The 13,812-nt window shown below is 43.1% G+C and overlaps 1 protein-coding gene across 8 annotated transcripts in view; it reads left to right on the plus strand.

Annotated features, from left to right (window-relative positions):
• The window catches only part of PLCL1 (phospholipase C like 1 (inactive)), a 358,825-nt gene that overhangs the window by 285,771 nt on the left and 59,242 nt on the right, over positions 1-13,812 (plus strand). For all 8 annotated transcript variants that reach the window (XM_070458507.1, XM_070458506.1, XM_070458508.1 and 5 more), the window contains one exon: positions 1,308-1,511. In XM_070458507.1, coding sequence (XP_070314608.1) covers positions 1,308-1,511 — 204 coding nt within the window. The remainder of the gene's footprint in view (positions 1-1,307; positions 1,512-13,812) is intronic.

The following is a 13,812-nucleotide window of genomic DNA, read 5'->3' on the forward strand; positions in this document are numbered from 1 at the left end:
TAGTAACCACCCAAAATCCCTACATTCAAAATAGAAAACAAGCTTAAAGAGGTTAAGCAATTTCCCCAATATTGCATTTAATAAATGGGAATGTTGAGCTTTAAATACAGAATTAGCTGCCACCAAAACCCAATAATCACTCAAGATTCTCAGTCACCTAATGTGGAACAGCACACTATGACTTGGTGAAAACTTTATTTTTACATTATTTCACAGAGAAATTCTGGAATGGGCTTAAGATCAATTAAAATTACCATAATGGAAAATACTACGTTACATACAAATACTTAGATTGTAAACGTATGATTGGCAGTGGGTTGCCTTAACCACTATTATAAAAATAAGTTCCAAATATTAACATTCTCTATCTGGCTTTTTCTGACATAATTCTGCAACCATTATAAACCCCTGTGTTAGATTAGTTATAAGTCATTTCTACACTTAACTTTATATATTCGAATTAGATTTTGTACAGTTCCATATAGTTCTTGAAATATATCCTTTGCATGTATTATATATTTAAAATACATATTAAGGAGATTTGGCTATGGATAAAGTTTTTTCTGTTAGCATAACTTATCTCATTTCAACATAAAGGATTATTTAGAGCCTAATTAGCATAAAAATGAATGCCATCATTGTCACTAAATTCATGAGGCATGCTAGGTTAGGTATTGTTCATTGTTAACAGGCATAATTGCTATTTCAAATATTTTTTTTAAATGCCTGTCACATGGACAAGTGTAGCTTTTCATAGAATGTGTTTTATGCACGTCTGTCAGGTGCATTTCTGATGGAGTGACAGAGGGATACCATTGACGGTTATGTGAAAAGTGGGTGATGAGCAATAGCAGCTTGCTACCTTGTGGGAAAAATCTCAAAGGAGATGCACTCCAATGTACAATCAGTGATGTGCTTTTATGATCATCATGATACAGATTTAATAATATATTCATGATCAGTCCATGTTAACTTGTATGCATTGTCCAGAATATTTCAGATATTCCAGAATCTTCCAAAGCCCTACTTTGAAAAGTACTGTGTAACTTTAGGTCATAACCTCCTTTGCTTTGTGGCATATTTGTAGCAGTTGTTAAAAGTTGGAAAAGATGAATTGAAATTGTGAATTAGCTCTGCGTGTTCTCTCCATGTATATTATAGTATTTTGGGTTGATTATAATCCAGTTTGCTTCAAATTACATATGTATTTAAGGGTATGCTTCTAATGAATGTACTTTCGTGTACTGGAAGTGCTCAGGGTGGTGTCCTATGGTCAGAAGTGTAATTCTCTGTTTTCTCCCACACAGAATGCCATAGTGTCTGTTAAGGAATTGTGTGGACTTCCGCCAATTGCCAGTCTGAAGCAGTGCCTGTTGACCCTGTCCTCTCGGCTCATCACCAGTGATAATACTCCCTCCGTCTCTCTTGTGATGAAAGACAGCTTTCCTTATCTGGAGCCTCTGGGGGCAATCCCAGATATGCAGAAAAAGATGCTAGCTGCTTATGATCTGGTAGGAAATTGTTACTCTCTGTTTATTGTCTGTGTGGGAGGAAATCATATTGCAGGGCCTCTTTTATGAAACTTCAGTAAATAACATAGAGTGACTGCCTTTAAAATCCTTGACTGGGGGTGCCAGGCAGAACTGGCCCACTCAGCTCCACCTAAGCCCCAGTGGAGACCTCTGAGACAATGCTTTGAACCCAGAGCTCCACAGATTAAAACTGGAAAAATCTCTGCTCTATGCTCTACAATAGCAAAGAATAAATTTTGAATAAGACCTCAAAAGTATACACAATTTCTCATTATCTAAATAACTTTAGCCTGCAATATAACTATTTAATCACATGCCTAGAGGAAGTAAAATTATGCCTCAGTACTGTCTTATGGTGGTTGAGACAAAATAATTCTCTGGAATTTATATTTCTAGGCTAATACTGTTATCTGATTTTTCTGAATATATAATAGAATTTAAATATCAAGTAAACTTAAGAATAATGATATTTTTGCAAGTCCTAATTCCATAATAAAATTAAGACCAGATGAAGAATTGGAAAAATTTGTGACATGTGCACCAGATAAAGTGTAAATAATCTTAAAATAGAAAAAAGCATTTAAAAATCAATAAGAAAAAGAAATAAGAAAAAAAAAAACCTGTACCAGTCAGGGTTAAGTTCAGCTTCTCAAAACTAAAAAAGCAAACCAATCCTGCTTTAAAAATACAGTCTCTCACATAAAAATCTCACAGCCATTCATGGTGACACTTCTATAAAATTCTTAGGAACTTAGGCTCTCCCTCTAGTTTTCTGTTCTACCATCTCTAGACCATCCTCAGGGTCCAAAATGGCTGTTGAAGCTCCAGCCATAATATCTGCATTCCAACCATCAGGAATGATGAAGAGGAAAAAGAGGGCACTATTCTTTCCCTTTAAAGACATGTCTCTGAAAAAAGGTACATCACATTTTATTTCATCAACCTGGAGTTGACACATAGACACGTATACGTGCAAATGAGAATGTGGAATATCTTTATTTTGTGTATTTTTCAGTTTAAAAAAATTATTTAATTCACTTATTTGTGACTATACTGGGTCTTCATTGCAGGGGGGCTTTTCTCTAGTTGCAGTGTGCAGGGGGCTACTCTCTAGTCGCAGCGTGCAGGCCTCTCACCGGGATGGCTTCTCTTGCTGCCCAGCATGGGTCCTAGGGCGCATGGGCTCAGTAGTTGCGGTGCACGGGCTTCAGTAGTTGCGGCGCATGGGCTCAGTAGTTGCGGCGCATGGGCTTCAGTAGTTGCGGCACATGGACTCAGTAGTTGCGGCGCACGGGCTCAGTAGTTGCGGCGCACGGGCTCAGTAGTTGCGGCGCATGGGCTCAGTAGTTGCGGCGCACGGGCTCAGTAGTTGCGGTGCATGGGCTTCAGTAGTTGCGGCTCATGGGCTCAGTAGTTGCGGCGCACGGGCTCAGTAGTTGCGGCGCATGGGCTCAGTAGTTGCGGCGCACGGGCTCAGTAGTTGCGGCGCATGGGCTCAGTAGTTGCGGCGCACGGGCTCAGTAGTTGCGGCGCATGGGCTCAGTAGTTGCGGCGCATGGGCTTCAGTAGTTGCGGCGCACGGGCTCAGTAGTTGCGGCGCACGGGCTCAGTAGTTGCGGCGCATGGGCTTCAGTAGTTGCGGCGCATGGGCTCAGTAGTTGCGGCGCATGGGCTTCAGTAGTTGCGGCGCACGGGCTCAGTAGTTGCGGCGCACGGGCTCAGTAGTTGCGGCGCACGGGCTCAGTTGCGGCGCACGGGCTCAGTAGTTGCGGCGCATGGGCTCAGTAGTTGCGGCGCATGGGCTTCAGTAGTTGCGGCGCACGGGCTCAGTTGCGGCGCACGGGCTCAGTAGTTGCGGCGCACAGGCTCAGTAGTTGCGGCGCATGGGCTCAGTAGTTGCGGCGCATGGGCTCAGTAGTTGCGGCGCATGGGCTCAGTAGTTGCGGCGCATGGGCTCAGTAGTTGCGGCGCATGGGCTTCAGTAGTTGCGGCACATGGACTCAGTATTGCGGCGCACTGGGCTCAGTAGTGCGGCGCATGGCTTCAGTAGTTGCGGGCGCATGGGCTCAGTAGTTGCGGCTGCATGGGCTCAGTAGTTGCGGCGCATGGGCTCAGTAGTTGCGGCGCACTGGGCTCAGTAGTTGCGGCTCACTGGGCTCAGTAGTTGCGGCGCACGGGCTCAGTTGCGGCGCACATGGGCTCAGTAGTTGCGGCGCATGGGCTCAGTAGTTGCGGCGCATGGGCTTCAGTAGTTGCGGCGCATGGGCTCAGTAGTTGCGGCGCATGGGCTCAGTAGTTGCGGCGCATGGGCTCAGTAGTTGCGGCGCATGGGCTTCAGTAGTTGCGGCACATGGGCTCAGTAGTTGCGGCGCATGGGCTCAGTAGTTGCGGCGCACGGGCTCAGTAGTTGCGGCGCATGGGCTCAGTAGTTGTGGCGCATGGGCTCAGTAGTTGCGGCATATGGGCTTCAGTAGTTGCGGTGCATGGGCTCAGTAGTTGCGGCGCATGGGCTCAGTAGTTGCGGCGCATGGGCTCAGTAGTTGCGGCGCATGGGCTCAGTATTTGCGGCATATGGGCTTCAGTAGTTGCGGTGCATGGGCTCAGTAGTTGCGGCGCATGGGCTCAGTAGTTGCGGCGCATGGGCTCAGTAGTTGCGGCACATGGGCTCAGAAGTTGCGGCTCCTCGGCTCTAGGGCACAGGCTCAGTGGGTGTGGGGCCTGGGCTCAGCTGCTCTGCAGCTTGTGGGATCTTCTTCAATCAGGGATTGGACCCCATGTCTCCTGAATTGGCAGGGGATTTTTTACCAGTGAGCCATGAGGGAAGCCCAGAAATATCTTTATTTTAAAGGGCTATGTGCTCAACTAAAAATAATTTCTTCTGTTACTAAAAAATAGAGAATGGCTGTTAGGGGACAACAAGTAGTCTTTGCTTCAGAGGTGAACAGGCAATTTATGTATCTTCTCTCCCTCAAAAATAATGAAAAATTTAAAAACATGCTATACTGTGTGCTAAGTTGTGTCCGACTCTTTGCGACCTTATGGACTTCAGCCCACCAGGCTTCTCTGTCCATGGGGACTCTCCAGGTGAGAATACTGGAGTGGGTTGCCATGCCCTCCTCCAGGGGATCTCCCCCACCAGGGATCGAACTGAAGCTCTTATGTCTCCTGCATCAGCAGGCAGGTTCATTACCACTTGTGCCACCTGCTGCTGCTGCTGAGTCGCTTCAGTCATGTCCGACTCTGTGTGATCCCACAGATGGCAGCCCACCAGGCTCCCCCATCCCTGGGATTCTCCAGGCAAGAACACTGGAGTGGGTTGCCATTTCCTTCTCCAATGCATGGAAGTGAAAAGTGAAAGTGAAGTCGCTCAGTCGTTCTGACTCCTAGTGACTCCATGGACTGTAGCCCACCAGGCTCCTCCGTCCATGGCATTCTCTGGAAGTCCCAAAACATGTTCAACCTTAAAACAAGTTTTAAATTTAATATATTAAAGAAATGTAATGAGATACTTCCTCTCTCCATCAAATTGGTAACTTTTAAAATAGTACCTCTTAAGTACATAAATACTATCATCCATCTACCTCTAGTGGGGAAATAAATTGGTAAATTTGGGGAGGGATTTAGCAATATAATTTAAAATGATTATCCTATTTGATCCATGTATTTTGTATCCGGGGATTTACTCTAAGTCAATAGATGTGTACATAAACATCTGTGGTTAGTAATGTCAACATGGAAGGATAACTGGAATCCACCTGCAATGAGGGGGACCTGGGTTCAGTCCCTGGGTAGGGAAGATACCCTGGAGAAGGAAAAGGCTACCCACTCCAATATTCTGGCCTGGAGAATTCTATGCACCATATAGTCCATGGAGTCGCAAAGAGTCGGACACGATTGAGAGACTTTCACTTCACTTCAGGGGGATAAATTAAATATAGTAAGCCATATTATGGACTTCCTTAAAACCATTAAAATTGTGTCAGAAGAATATTTGATGATGTGAAGGACTCCTCATAGTATGTTTTGTGAGAGAGTCTGGTTGCAAAAATTATATACATTAAATTTTATTTGTATGTAAGATCATGGCATCTGGTCCCATCACTTCATGGGAAATAGATAGGGAGACAGTGGAAACAGTGTCAGACTTTATTTTTTTGGGCTCCAGAATCACTGCAGATGGTGACTGCAGCCATGAGATTAAAAGACGCTTACTCCTTGGAAGGAAAGTTATGACCAACCTAGATAGCGTATTAAAAATCCGAGACATTACTTGGCCAACAAAGGTCCGTCTGGTCAAGGCTATGGTTTTTCCATTGGTCATGTATGGATGTGAGAGTTGGACTGTGAGGAAAGCTGAGTACTGAAAAATTGATGCTTTTGAACTGTGGTGTTGGAGAAGACTCTTGAGAGTCCCTTGGACTGCAAGGAGATCCAACCAGTCCATCCTAAAGGAGATCAGTCCTGGATGTTCCTTGGAAGGACTGATGTTGAAGCTGAAACTTCAATACTTTGGCCACCTGATGCAAAGAACTTACTCATTGGAAAAGACCCTGATGCTGGGAGGGATTGGGGGCAGGAGGAGACGGGGACAACAGAGGATGAGATGGCTGGATGGCATAACCGACTCAATGGGCATGAGTTTGAGTAAACTCTGGGAGTTGGTGATGATCAGGGAGGCCTGGTGTACTGCGATTACATGGGGTTGCAAAGAGTTAGACACGACTGAGCGACTGAACTAAACTGAACTAAACTGAACTGACATCTAAAATGTTAGCAGGGTATTAATAGTGATTATTTTTAAATAAGGAGAGTGAGTTTTATTTTCTTGCACATGCTTTTCTATGTTTTTTTCTGTATTTACCAAACTCTTAACAATGAACCTGACTAATTTTCATAATTGAATAAAAGTAGATGTTAAGAAAGAAAATGATACTTTTTTTTATCATTCAAAAGCAACTAGAAGAGAGATATTGGGAATAAATACCCTACACTTGAGAAAGAAAAGCCCACAGAGCATATTCTGCTTGTGAATAATCAGACCTCTTACAAACTGTACTTCATGGTTGCTGGGGAAGGAGTTTGCCTGTTACCTAAATCTCGTTTCTCATGAAATAAATTTCTTTATCATCATAGTAGGGACTGAAAGCTAAACAGTGAATAGGTGTAGTTGCCATCTAAGAGGTGACATTAGGGTACCTGTTGCCATAGAGACAGACAATTGAAACACTTATTGCTCCAATTCCCTTTGTAAGCTAAGAAAGAAAAATCACTCACAGAGAGGGGAGCCTGATTCCCTGGAGCTGGGCTGTAATAAGCAGTAAAGCACCTGGACTGTGGTTAGCCAGTTTCCATTTCATATCCCCAAGTGTCCCATGGTATTAGAACTATACCTGCTGGCCAAATTTCATTCATATTTTTAAAATATAATTTCTAATTGCATGTACACCATGGTTTCCCGAAGTTTAAAATAAAAGACTATAGTGGAAAGCAGAAATACTTCTTTTTAATTTAATTTTATTTTTTGGCTGTGCTATGCAGCTTGTGGGATCTTAGCTCCCTGACTGAGGATTGAACCACGGCCCTGGGCAGTGAAAGTGTGGTGTCCTAACCACTGGAACCACCAGAGAATTTCCATGGAAAGCAGAACTACTTCTAATGATGTGTTCATTTATAGTTCCCTTTGGGAAAGATTTTTGTTTTGGTAGGGAGTTGAGAGTATACATCCCTATAGCTAGCATAGGCTGTCCATAACATGTAAGTGTTAGTCGCTCAGTCATGTCTGACTCTTTGTGACCCCATGGACTGTAGCCTGCCAGGCTCCTCTGTCCATGGAACTCTCCAGGCAAGAAGTGGATAGCCATTCTCTTCTTCAGAGGATCTTTCTGACTCAGGGATTGATCCCGGGTCTTCTCCGTTGAAGGTAGATTCTTTTACCATCTGACCTTACCAAGTGTTAAACTTGGCCAATTGTGGACATGACCAAAAATACTGTTGATGTCTCAGTTGGTTATTTCTTTAAGGGGGTGCTGTACATATGGGATAGACACATGCCATGATGATCTCAAAAACCATTTTCCTTTAGGATTTGCACTGTGTAGGTTGACATCTTTAGTTAGTTAGTTCAGTCGCTCAGTCGTGTCTGACTCTTTGCGACCACATGAATCGCAGCACTCCAGGCCTTCCTGTCCATCACAAACTCCTGGAGTTCACTCAAACACATGCCCATCGAGTCAGTGATGCCACCCAACCATCTCTTCCTCTGTTGTCCCCTTCTCCTCCTTCCCCCAATTCTCCCAGCATCAGGGTCTTTTCCAGTGAGTCAACTCTTCGCATGAGGTGGCCAAAGTACTGGAGTTTCAGCTTCAGCATCAGTCCCTCCAATGAACACACAGGACCTATCTCCTTCATGACAGACAGGTTGGATCTCCCTGCAGTCCAAGGGACACTCAAGAGTCTTCTCCAAAACCACTGTTCAAAAGCATCAATTTTTCAGCACTCAGCTTTCTTCACAGTCCAACTCTCACATCCATACATGACCACTGGAAAAACCATAGCCTTGACCAGATGGACCTTTGTTGGCAAACTAATGTCTCTGCTTTTTAATATGCTATCTAGGTTGGTCATAACTTTCCTTCCAAGCAGTAAGTGTCTTTTAATTTCATGGCTGCAGTCACCATCTGCAGTGATTTTGGAGCCCCAAAAAATAAAGTCTGACACTGTTTCCACTGTCTCCACATCTATTTCCCATGAAGTGATGGGACCAGAATGCCATGATCTTAGTTTTCGGAATGTTAAGCTTTAAGCCAACTTTTTTACTCTCCTCTTTCACTTTCATCAAGAGGCTTTTTAGTTCATCTTCACTCTCTCCCATATGGGTGGTGTCATCTGCATATCTGAGGTTATTGATATTTCTCCCGGCAATCTTGATTCCAGCTTGTGCTTCTTCCAGACCAGCATTTCTCGTGATGTACTCTGCATATAAGTTAAATAAGCAGGGTAACAATATACAGCCTTGACGTACTCCTTTTCCTATTTGGAACCAGTCTGTTGTCCCATGTCCAGTTCTAACTGTTGCTTCCTGACCTGCATACAGGTTTCTCAAGAGGCAGGTCAGGTGGTCTGGTATTCCCATCTCCTTCAGAATTTTCCACAGTTTATTGTGATCCACATAATAAGGCTTTGGCATAGTCAATAAAGCAGAAATAGATGTTTTTCTGGAACTCTCTTGCTTTTTCGATGATCCAGCGGATATTGGCAATTTGTTCTCTGGTTCCTCTGCCTTTTCTAAAACCAGCTTGAATATCTAGAAGTTCTTGGTTCACGTATTGCCGAAGCCTGGCTTGGGGAATTTTGAGTATTACTTTACTAGCGTATGAGATGAATGCAATTGTGTGATAGTTTGAGCATTCTTTGGCATTGGCTTTCTTTGGGATTGGAATGAACACTGACCTTTTCCAGTCCTGTGGCCACTGCTGAGTTTTCCAAATTTGCTGGCATGTTGAGTGCAGCACTTTCACAGCATCATCTTTTAAGATTTGAAATACCTCAACTGGAATTCCATCACATCCACTAGCTTTGTTTGTAGTAATGCTTTATAAGGCCCACTTGACTTCACATTCCAGGATGTCTGACTCTAGGTCAGTGTTCACACCATTGTGATTATCTGGGTCATGAAGATCTTTCTTGCACAGTTCTTCTGTGTATTCTTGCCACCTCTTCTTAATATCTTCTGCTTCTGTTAGGTCCATACCATTTCTGTCCTTTATTGAGCCCATCTTTGCATGAAATATTCCCTTGGTATCTGATTTTCTTGAAGAGATCTCTAGTCTTTCCCATTCTGTTGTTTTCCTCTATTTCTTTGCATTGATCACTGAGGAAGGCTTTCTTATCTCTCCTGGCTATTCTTTGGAACTCTGCGTTCAAATGGGAATATCTTTCCTTTTCTCCTTTGCCTTTAGCTTCTCTTTGTTTCACAGCTATTTGTAAGGCCTCCTCAGACAGCCATTTTGCTTTTTTGCATTTCTTTTCCATGGGGATGATCTTGATCCCTGTTTCCTGTACAATGTCACGAACCTCCATCCATAGTTCATCAGGCTCTCTATCAGATCTAGTCCCTTAAATCTATTTCTCACTTCCACTGTATATTCATAAGGGATTTGATTTAGGTCATACCTGAATGGTCTAGTGGTTATCCCTACCTTCTTCAGTTTAAGTCTGAATTTGGCAATAAGGAGTTCATGATCTGAGCCACAGTCAGCTCCCGGTCTTATTTTTGCTGACTGTATAGAGCTTCTCCATCTTTGGCTGCAAAGAATATAATCAATCTGATTTCAGTGTTGACCATCTGGTGATGTTCATGTGTAGAGTCTTCTCTAGTGTTGTTGGAAGAGGGTGTTTGCTATGACCAGTGCGTTCTCTTGGCAAAACTCTATTAGCCTTTGCCCTTCTTCATTCTGTACTCCAAGGCCAAATTTGCCTGTTACTCCAGGTGTTTCTTGACTTCCTACTTTTGCATTCTAGTCCCCTATTATGAAAAGGACATCTTTTTTGGGTGTTAGTTCTAAAAGGTCTTGTAGGTCTTCATAGAACCGGTCAACTTTAGCTTATTCAGTGTCACTGATTGGGGCATAGGCTTGGATTACCGTGATATTGAATGGTTTGCCTTGGAAATGAACAGAGATCATTCTGTCATTTTTGAGATTGCATCCAAGTACTGCATTTCAGACTCCTTTGTTGACCATGATGGCTACTCCATTTCTTCTAAGGGATTCCTGCCCACAGTAGTAGATATAATGGTCATCTGAGTTAAACTCTCCCATTCCAGTCCACTTTAGTTCGCTGATTCCTAGAATGTAGACATTCACTCTTGCCATCTCCTGTTTGACCACTTCCAATTTGCCTTGATTCATGGACCTAACATTCCGGGTTCCTATGCAATATTGCTCTTTATAGCATCGGACCTTGCTTCTATCACCAATCCCATCCACAACTGGGTATTGTTTTTGCTTTGGCTTCATCCCTTCATTCTTTCTGGAGTTATTTCTCCACTGATCTCCAGTAGCAGATTGGGCACCTACCGACCTGGGGAGTTCCTCTTTCAGTATCCTATCATTTGCCTTCTCATACTGTTCATGGGGTTCTCAAGGCAAGAATACTGAAGTGGTTTGCCATTCCCTTCTCCAGTGGACCCCATTCTGTCAGACCTCTCCACCATGACCTGACCGTCTTGGGTGGCCCCACACGGCTTTCCTTAGTTTCACTGAGTTAGACAAGGCTGTGGTCCTGTGATCAGATTGCCTAGTTTTCTGGGATTATGGTTTTAGTGTGTCTGCCCTCTGATGCCCTCTCACAACACCTACCGTCTTACTTGGGTTTCTCTTACCTTGGACGTGGGGTATCTCTTCACAGCTGCTCCAGCAAAGTGCAGCTGCTGCTCCCTACCTTGGATGAGGGGTATCTTCTCACGGCCGCCCCTCCTGACCTTGAACGTGGAGTAGCTCCTCTTGGCCCTTGACATCTTTAGTACTCTTGTATATTCATGTTAGTATTTATTTTAAAATGAATAGCTTTTAAGATACTCTGCAGATCCAGTGATCATTTAAAAACATAAATCAGATCATATCACTTTCTTGCCTCCTGGGGCTTCCCATGAAAACAGAACTAAAACTCCTCACTGTGGCTTACAGGGTGATTTATGACCTGGCCTTGCCGTCCCATCTCACTTGCTGCTCCCAGCCTCACCTCCATACACTCTCTTCTGTTCACTTCACTTGACCCTGTGGGCTTGCTTTGTTCAGTCAGACTCAACTTGCTCCTATATCCAGGCCATTTTACTTGCAATTCTCTCTGCCTGGAATGTTCTTCTCTTCAGTTTCTTCTTAGCTCTTAATTCTTAGCTCAAGTGTCATATCCTCAGAGAAAAGTGAAATTTGCTCAGTCATGTCCAACTCTTTGTGACCCCATGGACTATATACAGTCCTTGGAATTCTCCAGGTGGGAACACTGGAGTGGGTAGCCTTTCCCTTCTACAGGGGATCATCCTAACCCAGGGATCGAACCCAGGTCTCCCGCTTCCCTAACCGCTGGCTCCAGCTGTCACTCAATCACATAACCCTATTTGATTTCCATTATCTTATTCAGCAGTATTGAAAAATGCTTGAATTTGGTTTAATTTCTGCCCTTTTCCTTTTACTCTCGATTTGATTATATATTCCAAGAGGGCAGAGACTCTGTCTGCCTTGCTTACTGTTGGTAACTCTAGCATCTAAAACACTGCTGACACATAGTATGTTATCAGTTAATATCAGTTGAATAAAATATAAATGAATTCACCTATATAGTTGTTGAAATAATGTAGTTCCCATACTATCTCTGAATGTGTTTTATGGAAAACCTTTAAATCCCCTGTGTTTTATCTTTATGATACTACCCTAGCCAAATTGTTCCCTGCCTTACACATATAGTTGGAAACCTATAGCTTAAGGCAAAGGGCTTTGCAGGTGGCCCAGTGGTAAAGAATCCACTTGCAATGCAGGAGATACAGGTTTGATTCCTGGATCAGGAAGATCCCCTGGAGAAGGACATGGCAACCCACTCCAGTATGCTTGCCTGGAAAATTCCAGAGTATCCTGTTAGGCTACACTCCATGGGATTGCAAAGAGTCAGACTCTGAGCACACGCACACACACACAGACACACACACATACACATAGACACACATGTGCGCACACACACACACACACACACACACACACAGACTAAGGCAAAACTATGGAGACAGGAAAAAGACCAGTAGCTTCAAGGGTTGGGGACAGGATAGGGTGAGGGAGGGTTGAATAGGTGGACCACAGGGCTTTTTTAGGGCAGTGAAACTATTCTGCATAACAATATAGTAGTGGATTGCACCATTATGCATTAGTCAAAACCCATAGAATATAAAACACAAAGAGTTAACCCTAATGTGAACTATGAACTTTAGTTGATAATTAAGTATCAATATTGGCACATCAATTGTAGTAAATGTACCACACTAATGCTAGATGTTAACAGTGGGGAAAACGGGGTGAGGTGGAGTGAGAGAGTTCATGGGAACTCTGTACTTTGTGCTCAGCTTTGATGCAAGCCTAAAACTTCTAAAAATAAAGCCTAAAAAGCCCCACTCAGACTATTAACAAAAACTTATTTGGATGACTAACGCAAAAGACAAGTCTAGGGTTTATTGCCTAGTAGTGGTGGTGGTAGAGGGCAGGTATTCCAAAATGAACAGCTTCTGTGTTCAACTTCGACTTAAGTTGCTTAAAAATTTCTCGAAAATGGTAATAAGCTGTATGTGCTCAGTCATGTGACTCTGCAAACTCACGGACTGTTGCCCACCAGGCTCTTCTGTCTGTGGGATTCTCCAAGCAAGAATGCTGGAGTGGGTTGCCATTTCCTCCTCCAGGGGATCTTCCTGACCCAGGGATTGAACCTGAGTCTCCTGTATTGGCAGGTGGATTCTTTACCACTAGTGCTACCTGGGAAGCCCAGCCGTATAGATGCCATCTAAGAGGAAATGTAACCACTAAAAAAATACAGATTATGTTTAGAATAAAAAACAACCTGAAATCATTTCTGAAAAGATGTAAATGTTTGGCTTATTTCAGTATCAAAAGAAACAAATCAGGCAGCCAGGTACCGTACATTTATTGAAAGTCAACCCAAATGCATCAAACTCTACTACTTATCTTAAGGAAATAAAGTCAAAATACTCTCAAAAACATTGACCTTGAGCTCATCTGCACAATTCTTTTTCCCTAAATTTGGCTTTTCCCTAATGACCTGAGATGGCCCTATTCCTTGCTGAACATTGCTTTATTTAATATTTGGAAACATTTCGTCTTGAGGGTTTTAGAAATTCAGCCTTAAAAGTCATTTTATATTGCTATTAAGATTATATTATAGCATATGGTTGGTATCAAGGAATCAAAAGCCAAATATACCCATAATAGAGTGGGTTTATTTGCATGGCATAATTTCAGAAGACACCCCATCCCCATTTCGTATCTTATTTAAGACATGTTTTCTACCTGCTCACTGGTACTTAAAATTTCAAAATTATAACCAATTCTTTGATTAAAGGTTAAGACTTTAATCTCTTAAAATGCAAGAAAATCTTAGTAAGTAGTAACACATTGAGTTATCAGTAATTTGTACCTTTGGATAAATATAACATATCCTGTCCTACCGGCAGTTTTTCACCTGGAGAAGGAAGAGATCCTAATGACAGAGTGTTCCCCAAGTC

This window comes from Odocoileus virginianus, chromosome 30 (assembly GCF_023699985.2).
Source record: "Odocoileus virginianus isolate 20LAN1187 ecotype Illinois chromosome 30, Ovbor_1.2, whole genome shotgun sequence".
NCBI lineage: Eukaryota > Metazoa > Chordata > Mammalia > Artiodactyla > Cervidae > Odocoileus > Odocoileus virginianus.